The 18,038-nt window shown below is 44.3% G+C and overlaps 1 protein-coding gene across 1 annotated transcript; it reads left to right on the plus strand.

Moving 5' to 3' along the window:
• Nucleotides 1-20: 20 nt before the first annotated feature.
• On the plus strand, nt 21-15,245 carry TMEM169 (transmembrane protein 169). Its single transcript, XM_063340692.1, has 3 exons — nt 21-155; nt 12,625-13,059; nt 14,568-15,245. The coding sequence occupies exons 2-3, from the start codon at nt 12,756-12,758 to the stop codon at nt 15,188-15,190; spliced, it is 927 nt and encodes a 308-aa protein (XP_063196762.1). The 5' UTR covers nt 21-155; nt 12,625-12,755; the 3' UTR covers nt 15,191-15,245.
• Nucleotides 15,246-18,038: the final 2,793 nt, after the last annotated feature.

The raw sequence follows: 18,038 nt of genomic DNA on the forward strand, positions 1-18,038 counted from the left end.
CCGCCCCCGCCATGTGACGCGCGGCCCCGCCCGCCCGTCCGCTCCGGGGCTCGGCGCCGGGGACGGTGAGCGGGTGGCGGCGGAGCGGTGCCCGGGCAGAGCCGGGTCGTTGCCGCCTCCTACGGCACGGCACAGCGCGGCCCCGCGGGCGGCAGGTAAGGAGGCGGGAGGAGCGGGGGGCAGGACGGCTGCCCACCGGTCGGTAACGGCCGGGGTCTGTCCCCGCGGTGGAGGGACCGTTGGCCGCAGGTTGAGCGCCTGGGAGGGAGGGATCGGTTCCTCAGGCAGCCCCTTGGTGCCTCAAGGTGGCCTCTGCCTGCTGGAGCCTCGCAGCAAACCCACCTACCCCTCATCCGCTCTCTCAGCTGCTTTAAAAAGAGGGTTTTTTCGTATTTTTCTGGACCGTTTCGGGTCACCTTCCACAGCGGGGCGCCCTGAGGAGCACGGGGAGCGGAGCCCCCGCCAGAAGTCAGTGTAATGCGCTGGAGGTGTCATAAATAGCAGAGAAAGCTGCGGGGGCTTTGCCAGGGACCCGCGGGCGGAGAATCCTCTCTCCAGGCGTGGACTTTGTCGGGAAGGGGCCGCCAAGGCTGAGGTGATACCATATATAATCTCCCTAACATAGCCATTTTGTGCTAAAATGCCTTTATGGTGGAGTTTTTTCACTTAAAATCGCCCTCAGTAAGCTCAGTATTAATTATTCAGCTGACACAGAGGGCAGCCAACATTATTTTCCTTTCTGTCCCACAGTGAAGTGACAGAGCATCTTTGTCCATTGCAGGTGATTTTAACCAGCGCTGATGTGCCCAGGAGCATGTGCGTGCATGTTCAGTATCTTTCCAGGCATCTCCTCTGTCCTTTTCAACAGAAGAGATGCTTGAAAGTGTGTATCTCAATTTTTGTCCTGTTATTTTTGCCTTAGGGGGGATGGCTAATGTGAGAAGAGAGTGAGAAAAAAATTCTAGAGAGAGAGACATAAGTAAAGTGGGAGAATCATTGAGTCAGTTTTCGCTGTCTCTTTTGTTAAATGGATTTATTTACTTTCCCAAAAACATGTTCTAAGGTTTTATACTTTAAATCAGAGAAAATTGTAAGATAACATCTTTATTCTGAAGTTCAGTGTGTTTCAAAGGAAGCTGTATACGCTCCTTTTAAGTGCAGGGAAGCGGAGGCATGGAGAAGTTAAAGGTGTGTCCAGACTCATTCAGCAAAGGGTGACAAGACAGGAATGGACTTCTGCATGGTGTCTTTGGCCAGTGAGGCAACCGTTAGACAAAGTTGCCTTCCGGGTGGGTTGATGTTTGCAGAATACTTTAATATTTTAAAGCACAGTATTGCTTTCTGGACGCAAAACGTGAAGCACTGTGGGTGACACTGCAAGAGTATTTCTTTTTCCTTTTTAATTATTATCCACAATCTGGAGACTCCACAGATCCCTCTTAACTGTTTCTGGCTGCCCTACATATCGTAGGCAGGCCGGCCGTATCAGAGCGATCATTAATTAATCCCAGGGAGAAGCACTCATCTGTGCTAGTGAACTAGATCTTCGTATTCCAACCTGCCTGCCATCCTGCCTGAGCCGCAGGCCACCAAGGAAAATCCAGTGGGCCTCTCTCCTCATATGACTTGCTTGATTTCAGTGTTCTTTCCGGAGAGCACTATCAAATGATTTTTCTTCCCTGTCAGGATAAATTGCTTGGGTTTTGGAATTTCTCAGTAGCCATAGAAATGCCACAAATAAGGGGCTGAACAGATCAAGGTTCTATGAGTGATGGGTGAGGGGAGAAAGGGGAAAGGCATAAAGACTGGAGAATAAGGAACTGCGAGAAAAGGGGACATCCATGCCTTGACATTCAATGGAGGGTAGCTCCTTCTTGTACAAAATCTATCCACAAAGAACAGAGCGGAGATAACCAATGCTCAGAGATGTTTTCAGCAAGGCTTCTATTCACTGTTGTGTAGGTTGCCTTTGAACCAAGGATTCAAAGTGTACCTTTGTGTGAATCGATTTTCCTCCAGTGGTTGAAATTCAAAATTATTTAAGCTGAAAATAAGAAAATCTTATTAACTGAAATCAATTTTAATCTTCTCCTACGCTTGTACTTTCTTATTTGCAAAGGAATGTTCATTTTATTTTATTGGTAGCATTAAAACATGTTGGTCTGTCACTACGTGCAGCCATAGTGGTAAATTCAGTAAGCAGAAGGCTCTTCTTACATATTTATGCTATTCTATAAACTTAATGTTCAGACTCTTAATTTTTATGTGTTAGGAATTGTGTCTGATTAGACAGTTGATTTATTTATTTATTTATTTCAGCACATGTCAGCCTACATTTGAATGAAAATAAATTGCATTTAAAGCCTCAGAGTCTTCATTTTTATTTAAGTTAAGAACGGTCTGATTTTTTTTTCCCTTGGCATATCTACCACTTAAAACATTAACCATTCAAAAATGAAAATGCCACATTTAGGAAAAAGAATTAATCAGTAGTTTTTTTCCCAGTTGTCAGCTCCTTCAGATTTGTGAGATTAGCTCATGTCATTCTTCAGCATCTACTTTTTTATTTATAGATCGAAGAGGAAAAACTAGATTTCCTGTTTTTACAGCTCCCAGATTGTGTCTTGGCTTTGAATGAACTTGTTCAATTTGTTGAGATGAATAGGAAACTGCATTTTCAGAAAAGGCTACTTTTGTCAAAAGCTGATTTTGTGCTTTGCCAGCCTATGGCTCAGCTATTCAGCTGGTGACATCTGCCAGTCCAGTACACTGCCATGCTTTAAAAATCCTGGCAGCGGTACATACTGCCTTAATAATTCCTTATAGCCTGCTGTCATTCAGGGGGTCTGCGCCCTCCCATAGCTCGTAATCCATGTTGGCAAGGGGGAAGGTCTCAGAGTTGTTAAATACCAACCTGATGTGAGAAAACAGATGGCTCCAAACAGGAGAGAAACCTCCGCAGGATCCAAAGCCTGGGAGAGGTATCCCCAGGGCCAGCAGTCTCACAAGGAAGTGAGAGCTGCGGAGATTTAATGAAAAGCATCTTAGTGCCAGAAATAAAACTTTAAGGTCAAAGATGATTTCTGACAGAGGGGTTCTGCTAGTTAGCCTTCAGAAAAAATCAGGCTTGCACTCTAGCAGCCTCTGCTTTCCCAGAACCTCACTCTTATGGATGCTCCAGGTTCATATCTTTCTTGTCCTGGGATACCAAATTGCACAAAGTATAACAACAATAATTTCTTCCGCCTTCCCCCCCGCCCCCACCTATTACAAGAAATGCCTGGATTGAGCAAAAACCAAATGAAAACTGGTGTGAGGTTTTTGTTTCCTTACCTCTCTGGACCTTTCTGTGGGATTATGCAGAAGGCCTCTTTGGAAATCCCTGCTACTTTCACCTCCTGTCTGTGCCTTCTCTCCTGTGGCTGTTTTTCCTTTTGTCATCTTCACCAGGAGGCAAGAACCTTTCTGTTTCGTGGCTTCTAGTTTCCATGTCAGAATGCCTCCTGCTCAGCCCCAGCTGATGGTCGGGCTCTCTGGTTGATTCATCTCTTTAGGGACTTCCCCTCTGGAAAGGTACTTTCAATGGTATCTCAGGGAATTTCAGTCTAATTAGAAGATAATCAGGATTTTACAACCTTTCATCATTATCCCTAGGAATTTCATTCCAGTTATTAAAAAAATTACAGGAGATACCAAAGACAGACATCCTACTCAAAGCAGAGTTTGTAGTGGCACAAGATGTAGAATATCAGCATTAAACAGTTTCAAACCGGTACATAGCCAGATTTTCTAAAAAAATCACACACCCCACTAATACCGTACTAATGATACTGGAGCATTGACTTGTCTGCAATTGAAAGTGCTGCATTTTTAATACTCTGGCACCATGGATCTGTATCTGCACTTGTATCCAATCGAGAGTCCCCTGAGCAAACTAATTCCTGCTGCTGGAGATACTGTCTAAATATCTTAGATTATATTTACTGTGCAATGCATTAAGGAATCCTGAATCACTCCCAGGGGAATCTTCCAGTTCTCTGTCTGTGCAGTCTGGCTCTTCAGCGACTCCTGGGCTATAGCTGGGTGTAACTCAGAGAAAGCTCTGATCTGAAGCCCCCAAATATCTTGCCCAAATAAGAACTGCATGATGTAGTTTGGTGTTGGTATTTTTCAGATAATCCTTTCTAGGCTGGATTTACAGCTGACTGTTTTCCATTTGGCTGCATGGCTGCAACTTCTTGCTCTCTAAGCGCAGGTATTTCTGTGTGGTCTCTCCTCATTTTGTCTGCGTAAAGCACTTGGGTACTTGATCTTGCCAGCAGAGAGCAGGGCGGGAAAGGAGAGGAGACCGAGATGGTCAGGGATCTTCTGAGTAGGAAGGGAAGGAAAAAAAACCTGAGGTGCTTACACAAGTCCTAGTTTTTAGTTACCGTAAAAGTCAGGCAAGATTCTAGCATGCATTAAAACATCCCGGTGAGAGCACTACATGATTTCCTAAAGAAAAGAAACAGAGGTCTTGCAATCCTTCACTGAAATAGCCACCCACCAGCCAGGTCTCTGGCTAGCAAGGACTGTGTTGTCTTGAGTTAGCACAAGTGCTTCACACCCACCACTGGTGCTTTGTGGCTCAGACACTGTGTCTTCAGACACAGCAACTCCCAGTGTTTCTTACTTGCGTATGTGTGTGGGTATACACTTTGTAGAAGGTGTTTTCTCTGCACTCTGTAAAGGGAGGTGAGGGGCTCAAAACTGTTTTCATGTACTACATGCTTGCTCCATTGTTACTTTTTTCTAGGCATCTGCTTGGATGCTTAGGGGAAGCACAACACCGATTTGATGCGTGGAGCAAGCTCCTAGTGCATCTTTCAATCCTGTTTAATATGAAGGCTTCAAACAGAGGATGGATCAGGTATTATAGCAATAAAAACAGATGCTACACCTGGTCCCAGCCTAAGGGCACTGCCGTGGAAGAGGGTTGCTGGGCTCAAGTTGGTGTGACCCACTTGGTTCAGCTAGTCATGTGGTGCTTTGTAATCCAGCGTGACCTGGGGGATGGGGTAGGGGTAGGAATTGCAATGGGCACCTGCGCTTTCAAGGTGCAGGATGGCCTGCTTTGGCAAATCCAGAAGTGAGGGGTAGAGCAGGGGAACAGAGAGAGTATGTCTCCACTTTATTGTGGAGATTTTTTTCCTACAAGATTTGGGGACCTTTCTTGAGCTTATTCAAGATTCATATCTAAACCACTTGGTTTGCTTTGAAGATTTCAAACCAACCTCCATTTCCAAGTCATTCTCCTTTTAAAGCCTTGGTTCTCTTTAAAGGCTAATGTGCATGTGCCATTCATTGACATTTTTAGCGTAGTATAATAAACATAAAGCAACAGATCTCGTCCCTGTGGAGGCAGTGGGAAGCTTTGAGTCCTTTGTCTCAATTTCTCTTTCTTCTAGCAGCCTGGACAAAGAAGTGGGGAGACAAGGGAGAGACAGCACTTCAGGCTTTTGCTCTAAAAAAATCTAGACTAGTACAATTTGGGGATTTTCAAAAAGTTGGTATGCAAGAAAATTGATTAGGCATTTCATTTAATACAAAATAAAAATGTGCAGCCATTCTTGTATGCTGTTTTCCAGCCTTCGGTAATACTGATCTACACAGCAGTTGTTATTCTGTGACATTTGGAAAAGTTATGGAACAGCAGAGGAAAATAAAAATAACTGATTCATAAAACAGATACTTTGTAAAATGTCCTTGACTTTTAAAAAAATCCTTTGAAAATGTCATCCAGAAATAATTTAGTGATACTTTGCAATGCCTCTCTCCACTACTTTTTTTTGTTGTTTTGGTTCTATCCGTAGAATACTGTCAGCAAGCGTTTGGGTGTCTCAAGGAAGGATGGCAGGGAGAGCAACACGCCTGAGCCACCCAGCATGGCATCGGAGCCAGTGAGCCCTTAATCCACACCCAAGCAAGTCTAGTCTTGCTGCAGCTTCGGTGGTGGTCAGCCAATGCTGGCCGACACAGGTCAGGGTCATGATGCCAGGGGGATTGGTCCAGAAGCTGCTTAGCAGTGTGGGGCAGCTCTGGCACTAATGCCACCTGCCGACAGGCAGGAATCATGTGTCAGTCATAAATCGGAAGGACTGGGCAAACTTGGGTCTGTCAGTGCTTGCCCGCAGAGATTCTGTCGCTTGTCCACTGTTCCCTTCACTTTTAGCTTGAGCTTTTAGCACCCTCTGCTCCTGAGGGGAAGGCATGGCACGGCGGGGCTCCATTAGCAAACACCCATAAAGTTTTTGGTGGCATGAGTTGTCTTACTGTGTTATGCCCCCTGCTCTGGTGCTCAGTGCTGTCTTCTGCTTTCAGCAGTCCAGCCTGAGGTCTGCCGCTGCTCAGAAGCACACCAAGAGCATGGTCATTTTTCTTGTCTGTCTCTCTCTCTCTCAGAAATGAAAGCGTTCTGAAGGTTGTGGATTAAGCAGGGAGGGAAAGACAGATGTGATCCATGAGCTTGGCTGTTTGCTGTCTCCTACCTTGCTGGGCTGGCATAGGCTGACAGTTCTCTCTGTGCCTCTTGCTATTGTTATACAGACACTTCATGCAGCCTTGAAATGGGCCACTGCCATGAGGGGTAGTTTTTCTCCCCTTCCTTAGACATTCTTTCCTCTAATGGTAGCTGCATGGTCAACCTGATGAGGGAATTTGGCTGAAAACAAAAATTTATTTTCTTTTAAAATGCAAAAGGGTTATTTTCAGTGAGATAAATCCCCCTGTCAAGCTCACCACAAGCTGCACAGACGCTAGTACTGATAGGGAGGGGCTGTTCTTGCCTCACCTTCCAACATGTCATTCATCACAGCCTTGAGTATTTGCTAGATAGAGGTAACTGTGTAATCTAATTTGAGCTATTTCACCATGAAATGGAGACAGATGCTGTCCTCTGTTTCAGCAGGGTATGGTGAGAATGCACGTGTGAAAGATTACGTGGAGTCATTTAGGTATTTAAAACAGGTCCTACGTTGTTGAGGGAGCCCTACTGTTTGTCCCTCTCCCAGCATAAGGTCTGAATTAAATGTGCTTTTTTTATATAGGTCTTGCCACATGTTTTTGTAGGGTCTGGGGCTGTGTGTCCTGCATTAGACCAGTGCGTTTTGTCATAACATGATTGACTGATGACAGACAGATCAGTCCTGAACAGCTGGATGTATCTGATACCATTTACTTTTCATGTGTACAATCTGCCAGCAGATACCCCCTTTAAAAATACTATGGATTGGAAATAAACCTTTGGGTAACATACATCCTCAGAAACACACACATGCATATGCACAAAATCAGAGGTGGAGTTGGGTGGAGAAGGGATTAGGGGTGGGGAGACTATGGAGTAAAAGGAGCAGGCAAAGGAGGATCCGTGGCTGGGGAGCTCTCTTTCAAGGTAGGTCTCTGGGGTAAGTTTCCCCTTATCTCTTCCCCATCCTGGGTAACTCACAGTGCTTCTAAAGCACAGAGTTTATTTTGTTTCTGCAGATAACCCCTGCATGATGTGAGTGAAGACACAGTGCCAGTTCTTCTTATGTGTTGTACATTTTATGTGTCTATAAAAATAAAAATTGATGCTCCTCACTGCTTACCGCCTACATTTTTTCCTCTTATGTCTGCTCTGAGCAGTCATAAAAAGGCTACTTGTGCTGTAGCAGGGATTTAAGATCAAGGATTTTATTAGCTTACGGGAAGGCTCTTCCTTCCTGTCTGCATTCAAACTGGATAATTTCTCTTCTGTTAACAGCAGGATCAAGCCCTGAAAAACCAACGGAAAAAACTTCCTTTGACCTAAATGGTGCAAGGCCAAGCTTTTAGGCTCCTGTTTTGTGTGTCAAAGACTAATACTGCCATGGGAAGCATAAGCAGCAGTATCTTCCCTGCATAGTAAGAGAAGACTGTGCTTCTAAAAATTTCCCTACACAGTGTTTTTGCAGAGCCGCCTCCCCAGGGTTCTCCATCTGTTTCCACATGGAGATTAATAACAAATTGTTTGGCTAATAAACTGCTTCATGCTGTGTCTGAAATTTGACCATTTCTTTTCCCTCCCTCCCATGGACGGTTATTAGATTTCTGTCTGCCCCTGTGCTTCCATGTGGGAGACATCACTAAGTACGAGATGCATGGCAGTTGTCATGCTGCAGCTCCACAGCAAGGCTTTTAAGGGGTGAAGATCTCGGTGTATGGCTGAAAGAGTTGGTGGACAGCTTTGTAGTGCTGAGGGCTGACCTTGTTCTTACAGGACGTAAAGAAAAGGAAGAGAGAAAAAAAACGCTTTGTGTATTCTACTGTGATTTCTGCAAGAGCCCATTTTTTGTTTGCAACTACGGAGAAAATATTCCCAGGAAAAATGGGACTGGGGCATGGACCTGTTTGATTTCCCAGCATCACTGCGAGATGTGGGGCTGATGGTGGTGTTTCCAAGCGCTGTGTTCAGAAGGTCTGGACCAGATGGCAGAGGGTACCCCAGCTGCTCCATTGGTGAAAAGATGAGAAAAGAATAAACAGCTACTGTGAAAACAGACTTGAGATCAGGAAAGATCTTTGTGATCTTTCAGTCTGACTGCTCGCTAATACAAGACCACATTAACACCTCTTCTGGTCAAGCACTGGTGACGAAACTGCTGCCAAGATACCCACTCCAGATTTGGAAGTTTCCAGTGGTGGGACAACTATCCACAGCCCTCCACGATGTATACCAAGTGCCACCTACCCACTTTGTTAAAACACCTACCTAACGTCTGCCTTGTATTTCTCTCAGCTTTTTATCTTATTGCATCCTTCCCTGCTGGATCAGAGGGATCTTCTTCACCATGTTTTGGTTTTGATGTAGACAGACTGACATCAGATTTTACCTCCTTGTGCCTTAAACAGAATAATCTGGGTTCCTTCACTTCCTTAACCCAAAGGCTCTGACCCAGCTACAGCAACCACACTTTAGGGGCTTGCCTCCCATTGCCCAGTCCCTCCCCTCTTCTCAGCTCAGGAGCAAGGGAACAAGAAACTGAGCTGACACCACTTGATAACCCTGTTGTTGAGATGTTTCTTTCTAGTCCTGGTGGTAACTCACAGCGGCAATAGCTGCTGTAGCAGGGGTGGGAACGTCAGACGTAGCAAAATAATTTAGGTGTCATAAGCATCTTCTGGTCATTAATCAGCATCCTGCCTGCCCGGTGAGCACAAGAACCGGACACAGGTTTCCAGGAGCAATCCAGTCTGTGCCAGATTCAAAAGTAACATCACCTTGTTCCTCCTCACATAGTCGAAGTTGACATAGTCCTTTAGGTCTTGGCATCACACTGAGAACTGACATTGGTTTATCATCTACTGTGAGTTTAGCCGAGGTCACAGCTGGATAAACTTCTAAGAAAAAGAAAAAGCCCAACCACAAATCTTTGCCTGTAGCTTTGGGTTATTTGTAAATATTACTGGCAAGTCGTCCCCTTTTCAAGGCAGTAGGGACTGAGCATGGAACTACAGCCAGGAACTTTGGGAATCTAATCCCAAGTCAACTCCCATGTCTCCAGACTTTTACTAGTTCATCCCAGCAGTGATGCTTTTGACTTCTCTGTGACTCCAGGCCTACTTTCTTTTCACTGCCTCTGGGAGGGGAATCTCACTGTTGTCTCAGGGGCCTATTGGGTTCAATCAGGTGATTTTAGAATTTCATAGAGGCAAAACATGAAGTTTTATTGTTAATCCTCAGAGAAAAATGTTAGAGCCTATTGTACCTCCTGGATGAATTTACCACAAAGCGTGCGTTTATTCCATAGCATAAACATTCAATTTCCCCATAAAGGCATTTTTAAAAAACACTGAACGAAAGCTTGTGAGAATTCCAGTGGACGTGAAGAGATCTGAGAGTCTTGCCAATGTTAACATGTTAATAGCCAAAGCTTGCTATCTTTGAAGTCAGTGGATGGTTTGCTTTGGAGTTAAAAGGGGGAAGTAGAAAGCAAAGCATTAGATTTTACAGTGAAGTTTCTTGCATATCCCATTCATCTTTCATATTATGGTACGTGGAAAACTGCCACATCTGCATGCTGCTTCCAAACAGTGTAAAGACCACATTCCTCAGGCAGACGAGGTACAAGAACTTTATTGAGGAATTGCTTCTTATTAGTACATTTATGGTTTTTTTGTGGGGAGGTGGAGGTGATGAGATGTTTCTCCCAGAGACCCAAGGGGGGCAAAATTCCCTTCTTTTTGCTCTAGTCTCTGTTGGGCTCAGACGTCGGGCTGGGAGGAGAATGCACAGGCAGTGATCTCGGACAACCCATACACTGAACCACGCTTACTTGGTACACCAGGCTAGGGCATTCATCATCGCTGCCCCTCTTCGTCCTTGCTTCCCTTGATCACAGTGGAATAATTAAACCGAGTTACTTCTAGGTAGTTCTGAAGTGCAACACTTGACGCTGCAGTGAGGAGACAGTACTTGCAGTAAATTTAGTATTTTATAGAGCTGTTTTCCAGTATGTCTGCAAATTTAGGCATATATTTTTGCATGGCAGGTGTAAGCTCAGATGGCAATCTAAACAGTCTGTTCCCAACCAAGCTGCAGAGCTACCTGAGATACTCCCTGCCCAGTGATTTAGAAGTAGTGTGACTTCTGGGGTGTGATGAATCTTGATTTTTTTAATTCCATTTTATGTGTCTTCTGATCACCAGGGAAGATTTATTTTCTATAATGCAAAAAATCATATGAATTGTTGAGTTCTTTAAAACCACATAGAGCCTACTGGCCAGAGTCCTAGGTGCTAAAGTGATACAATTTAAAGGGGGTGTATGTGTGTGTGACTGTACAAGGCATAAATCATTGATCTGAAGTTCTGCAACAAATTTCAAAACAAACCAGCAAAATCTTGTATCTGTGGGAAGACCGGGACCATACTGCCAAATCTAAAAATGCTCAACTTTTTTCTAGCATCTGTTCAAGTAAAACAAATTCCCAGCATTGTGTAGGGTATAAATGATGATAACTGTGTTTCTTAGTTTCCTGTTAAAGAGATGACTCAGATAGTAGGTAGAAGCTTAACTATTGGTAATGTGCATTCTTTTAAATATAAATGTTCATGTAAATGTTCAACAGAGCTCTTCAGAGTTGTTAAAACATTATTCAGTGTATGCAGATTTTTACCTAAATACTTCATGAATACTTGGCACACTGAGTTTCTTAAATGTTATGAAATCAGAGAACCATTAATCCTGCGTCTTCCATGTTCATGGAGCAGGATTTGTCTGCCTCAATGCATTTTTAATTATATGTTTTTTACTTAGGCAGCTTTCCCATAGATAACAGTGTCACTTGATATTGCTGTTAATTTTGCTTAAATGAGGAGTAAAAAACAGTCTTATTTTTGTTACAAAGATTTGTGAAGATGTGGGTTGTTTTCCCTGCACAATTAGTCGTTTCAAATTCCCTCCTCAGTGAAGTCATCTTAATAGTAGTTTTGCTTTAAATCCACTGTGTATGCTATATTTTTAAGGTCTGACAGCACTACATAATGCTAACTTGGTAAGGTTTGAAACATCAGTCATTTTGACATAATTTGATTACTTTTTGTAATGTCCTTGCAATGAGCAGTAAATCAGAAGACACCCAAAATGAGAAAGCCTGGCATAAATACAGCTGTTGTAATGCAGGACGAGCGCAGTGCTCCTGCTGCAGTTGTCTCTAATCTAGGCCAGTCCCTTAAATCAGTCAACTTTTTCGTCTATGGTTTCATTTCTTCATTCTCATGTGTGTGGACCAAAACTATTGTCTTCTGTTTGCTTCCAGCATTGTGGAGGAATGTTAAAATCACCCAGTAAGCTGTACTTGTTTAATCTCTTCTTAGAAATGTGTCATGGTTTAACACCAGCTGGCAGCTAGGACCACACAGCCACTCACGCAGTTCTCCTCCTTTCCCTCAGAAGGGTAGGGAGAAGAGGGAGAAAAGGAGGGGAAAGGGAAAAAGACCTCGTGGGCTGAAATAAAGACAATTTAATAGAACAGTAACAGAAAAGGAAAATAACAATAATAATGACAGAAGTCACTCTCACCACCAGGTGAATTGGTGAAATTGGCAACTTCTCGAGCAGTGATTGCGAATTCCCACCCCCTGGCCAACCCCCATACCCAGCGTGACACCTATGGTACGCAATATTCCATTGGCCGTTCCATTGTTCTGTCTATGCTCCTTCTCAGCTTCTGTGGGAAGCTGAAAAAAGTCCTTGAATGGTATAAACATCGCCTAGCAACAACTAAAACAATATGCATTGTTGACATTCCTTTCATACCAAATCTGAAACACAGCAATCACTAGAAAGAAAATTAACTCTATCTCAACTGAAACCAGGACAAAATGTTAATATTCTTTAATTTTCCAATAGCTTTGGTTTGTTATATTTACAATTGGAACCTGAGAATCAGGATTAGGTGATATTACAAAGTATGTATCCATGTAATAAAACTGATGTTCAAGACAGTAATAAGGATCTTCAGATAACATTTAAACTAGTTGGAAGTAACCCTTTATAGGAAATTTCTGGTAATTTTTTCTGCTTGGTAAGAAAAAGACACTTTCTCAGCCTTCTCTCTTGTTTTAGGCTGGGAATGGAGTGTGTAGTTTGGATGTCAGCAGTGGGACACCTTGCTAAAACAGAGCATCCATGGGACTGTTGTCTAATCAATGACTTCTAAGTGCAGGAGCTGTTAGATTGGAAACAAGTGCTACAAGATGCCAAGTGAGGTGCTTGAGAGCAGCAGTGGGATGGAGGAGACCATGCAGAAAGAGAGCAAGTCTGGAAGCCAGAGCCCTCACCGTGGCTCCATGAGAAAGGCTGTGGCAACCACTGTCACCTTTGATGGGGAAGCCACTATGGACCGGAGGAAAAAGAAGAAGAAGGAGTCCCGTCCCGAGTCAATAATAGTGTATCGGTCAGAGAATGAGAATAAAGTGGAAGAAGAACAGGCAGATGAAGAAGGAGGGGAGAGGAGATCTGAAGAAGGCTCCAAGTTCCTGGGTCAGTCTATGGCAGAAGGTATGTATTCCTGATAACACCCACTTTCCATAAACTTTTTTTGATGCCAGCATGTACTGAGGTCAAATGGAAGTGACTGTGGGACCAACCCTCTCCAAGGCTGCAGGCATGGAAAACACTCTGAAAGAAAAAGCAGTACAAGCTGATTTGGGCGTTCTCCTGCGGGTCTCTGCAGAGGTTGGCTGTTGCCACACTCTTAGTTTTAAATGATCTAGAAGAATGCTGAGCCTGCTTTAAGCCAATGATGCTACGATCAAGTTCCCATCCATGCCTAAACCAACTGCCTGTTAAGTGAAAGAATAGAAGCAGATGGATTTAGTGCCTTTACCTGTGATAGGGAGTTTTACTCATTATCTAGGATTTGCTGTTGCCTTCTGTTTGCATATTCTCAGGACAGCTTCCTCTTTAAGAGCGATTATTTGGTAAGGTCATTGTGGGGCATCTTGGAGCCACTTTCACTTCTGATCTCTGTCCTGGATACCCTTGCAGGGAGAAGTGTGGGAAGCAGTTCCTATGGCTAATCCTCTTGTGAGTCAGCAGTGCAGGCCGAGAGGGGCTTAAATGTGAATGCATGCTCCTGGTCCATCAGCTGCACCAGATTCCCCCATGATCCCAACCCCAATCCTGATGGCTTATCTGCTGCCTTCCTATTTTTGTGGACCACTTCAAACTGCTCAGCCTCCTTATAAGAGCCTCTGAAGACCTCCTTCCAAACTAGTAAGAATTAAGACCAGGAGGAAGCATATTTTAGCCCCACAGAAGAGTTTACGTCCAGTATCTCTGCAGGGACCATACTAAACCAATGTCACTTGGAAACTAAGGCAGTCTGTTTGTGACTTTAACACCTATCACAACACTTTCCTGTTTGGTGCCTTTGTTGATCCCTTAAAATGGGAATATACTTATATGAGAGTTTGTAAGAATTTTCTAAACTTTGTTAATTGATTTGCATTGAGATACAGTGCAAATGCAAAGGGAAATTTGTAAGAATTTTCTAAACTTTGATGATTAAATTGCATTGAGATACAATGCAAATGTAAAGTGAAGTATTAGGTGTTCGAGTATAACTCAAAGTGTGGATGTGCTTATTCCAGAACAAGAGTCTTAGTCATATTTATCTAATTCACCCCAAGTGTCCACACTGCTCAGGAATAAATCTATGAGCATACCAGAGAAAATAGGCATAGCATTTTTTATTCAATTACTCTGTCTCATCTCTTTCTCATAGACTCCTGCAGCACTTTCCCTTCACATATTGTCCCCAGTGCAGATGCTGGAGTCTTCTCCCTTGTGATTTCTGCCATCTGGAATTCCTGTCTTCTCCCTCATTAGCTCTTCTTCCGTGATAATCTTCTTTTTACTGCATTGCTTCTTGTGTTCAATCTTTTTTTAACTTATCTGTAACTCTATATGCACTATCTAATTGTCTTTGGGGTCTTTGGGGATTTACACAAAATACTCCATACAGAAAATAAATCCAATGTAGATGAGTTTATCTGTGTTTGTAGGTGTCTGGAACATGCCTTTAGACAGCCGATACGTCACTTTGACTGGAACAATCACCAGGGGAAAGAAGAAGGGTCAGATGGTGGACATCCATGTCACACTAACGGACAAAGAGCTGCAGGAACTGGCAAAGTCAAAGGAACCTCCTAAAGAGGACACACCTGAGAAGAAGAAGAAATGTGATGTCGGACTGGACAGAGGACCCCACATCGTCCTCTGGACCATCGTCTGCCTTCCTATCATTTTTGTAGTGTCCTTTGTGGTTTCATTCTACTATGGAACCATTACATGGTACAACATCTTCTTGGTGTACAATGAAGAGAGGACCTTCTGGCACAAAATCACCTTTTGTCCGTTTTTGATCATCTTCTACCCAATTATAATTATGGTTGTGTCTTTTTCCCTAGGCCTGTACTCAGCTGTAGCCCAGGTAGCATGGTCCTTTGGGTACTGGTGGCATGCTGTCAGGGATATGGAGAAGGGCTTCTGTGGCTGGCTCTGCAGCAAGCTGGGTTTGGAAGACTGTTCTCCGTACAGCATTGTTGAGCTGCTAGATTCTGACAATATCTCAGGTAGTCTCTCTGGCAAGAGCTCTGCGCAGGGGGTTGAGACCTCGGCACTCTGAGCTTTTGTCCTGGATGACTATTTTGGTCATATGTGAGTGGTTTTCACCTAGAAAATAACACACTGATGATTTTTATATATATATATATATATTTAAACGCAAACTTAATGAATAAAATATTGGGCTGGGAGTGCTCTTTAAATGTCACAGAATGCAAGTGTGCTAGCTTCATGTGGTCTAGGTGGGGAGGTGCATGGCTCTCCAAGGATTTGTCATCTGTTTTAGCTAATCACAACTTCTGAGAATGGCGAGAAAATCCAGGTCTGTGGGACATGGACTGTTCGTGAGGTGGCAGAGAGAAATGCTGAAAAGTCCTTTTGTGTAAAGTTAGACTTTACTTTTAGGAAATGGGACATAACAGTGACCTGTCGGCTCAGTGAGCAGAAGTCTCTACTTGGGGGATGACCTTCAGGAGCCAGGAAATCATTCAGAGGTGAAGGCTAAATTGCAAAATGTGACGTTCCTGCAGTTTTCCTAGAAAGGGTCCTTTTCCAGTCCTTCCGCCAAGTGCAGCAAACCTTCTGGGTAGGCTAACTACTTAGACACTGCCAGATTGTGAAAAATGGACCACTACAATAGCTGTGCCCAGCCTTTCACTGTGAGAGGACAAAGGCACATGAGCTCTACGCTGACCTGAAATGCGTCCATCACATGCTGGAAGAGTAGGGCTTGCTCTGTAATGCGGTGCATGGGCACCTGATGGGCCTGTCACCAACCACCCTCAGCAGAGTGTAGCTGCAAAATTGGTGCTAGGACACAGCTCCATTTGATCTCTTGATAGGTGCACTGCTAGGAAGGAATGCGCTACAGGAGTTGTATGCAGTGTGCAGTGCAAATAGTTGCATGATAGGGAAGAAACATCTGCTCTGAGGAAAGGTTCAGTTTGCGTGTCACTGCAATGCAGATGTGGACCAGCGGCACCTGTATTTGGAAAAGTGGAAAAGTGGAGTGGATGGTGCTTGGGATGAGAAGGTCTCAGTGAAATGGCCTTTCTCTTTTTCAGGTTGCTCTTATGGAAGAGCTGCTGGCCCTTCCTTTTCAGAATGGGGGCCCGTGTCTGTTAGTGCCAGTGCAAACTGTGTTAGCGCCTCAGCTCTGGAAATCTGCATCCCACACGTGCTTCCTGGTTAATTATATGGAAGAGCAATGGATTATACATCCTCCTCCCCTCATGTCTCATTTTCATAATCAGTTTCCCTCCTTTTGGGACTTTGTGTGGCATCTTAGTGGGCTCCCAAACCAGGCTGAGGTGGCCATCATAGGCTGGAGAAATTTGAATTGTCTCTTTAAAAAAATGACTAGGAGGAATGTTCTTTTTCTGGATTGACTGTTGGGGTTTTGGCTTAAGGAGGAAACAAGGAAAATAAGAGAGAGGTATAATGGACTCTAATGGGGACTGAGTTACGTGTCTGAAACATAATTCATTTTCTGAGTGCTCTAGTTCAGCTGGTGCTGCTAGGAAGTCTGGCTCAGCCCCAACCCAGAGGAGCCCACCATTTGCATGCGTGTAGGTAGATAATTCGTAGTGTGCAGTCAGTCAGGCTGCACAGTCACTCATGTCTGTGTAGGTGTTTCACTTCCCCAGTCTCCCTACCAGAGGGGGAGCTGCTCTAGCTTTAGGATGGTGAAGAGAAGCATTCAGAAGCTGAATTTCACAGGAACTAATGCTTCATGTTGCATTTAAAGGATGAGGTCACAACTACGCCAACTGTCTGTCCTGGTTAGAACATCTGGGAACCGGTGATGTATAAACAAGTCCATCCGATGCTCCAGGCTTGACACAAAATAAAGTCCCAGCTGCATTCTTGGTCCGTCCCCTTCTGGGAGGTCCAGCCAAAGCAGCCTCTTAGTGCTGGCTTGAGGATTAACAGCGTGAATAGCGTACAAGCCAAATATCAAGAACAGGCTTGGCCCCACACTTCACTGACAAAGCAGAGGTGCTCCCTGGGCACAGGTACAGCGAGGCTGTGTTTGCTGCTTCCTGATGCACAACTTTCAGCTTTTACTGGCTAAGTCTTTAAAAGCAATGACCAACTTCCAGAAAAAAAAAAAAAAAGAAAAAAGACATAGAATAGACCCCAACCTGTGAGACAATGGCAGGTAATTCAGTGGGGTTCAAAGAGGCTGACGTATGCCTGGGACCGTTTCAAGCAGTGAAATGCTGTTTCGATCAGGGAGCTCTGAATTAGTAGAGAAGCTGAGGATAAGTCATGCCAGTGCTGGCAGTCTGTAGTGACCCACTCTGCTTAATACTCCTCCACATAGAAATCGCGGGCTCCCACATGGCTGGAGGGTGAGAAGAAATGATGTTTAACAAGCATTAATGGGAAGGAAGGCCCGCTGGCAAGTGTTCTCACGCTTTGCCTAGGGGGACACTGCTGGCGTGAAAGGAGTGGATTGTGTATCTTGGCCCCAACATGCGGCAGACAAGTGGGTTTGAGGGAAGGATGGCTGGCAAGTGTGCATTGCTGCAGAGGGAGAAAACCCAATTCAGCTGTCACTGCCAAGCAGCAGCTGTTCAAGGCTAGACGAAAGGCTGGGGTCAGCAGCACAAAGAGCCTTCAGCTTACAGAGGGCTTGAATGATAAATACTAGCTCATTACAGAATACAGCCATGTGAAATGTCTGCTGAGCTGCAAGATTGGCTTTCAGGATTGCAAGCAGCCTGCCAGAGTGGAGACAAAACCAAACCTGTGCCTCTTACTGCTATGTAAACACAAAGGAGCGTCAGAGAAGTCGTATTCCCCTCCCTCTGCCATGGCAGCTATGCTTCTGGGTTTGGAGGCCACCTTTTTGGGGATAATACTGGAACAATCCATCATGTGTGTTTTCTACTACTTTACACTTA

Source organism: Chroicocephalus ridibundus, chromosome 7 (genome assembly GCF_963924245.1).
Source record: "Chroicocephalus ridibundus chromosome 7, bChrRid1.1, whole genome shotgun sequence".
In the NCBI taxonomy this organism is placed as follows: Eukaryota; Metazoa; Chordata; class Aves; order Charadriiformes; family Laridae; genus Chroicocephalus; species Chroicocephalus ridibundus.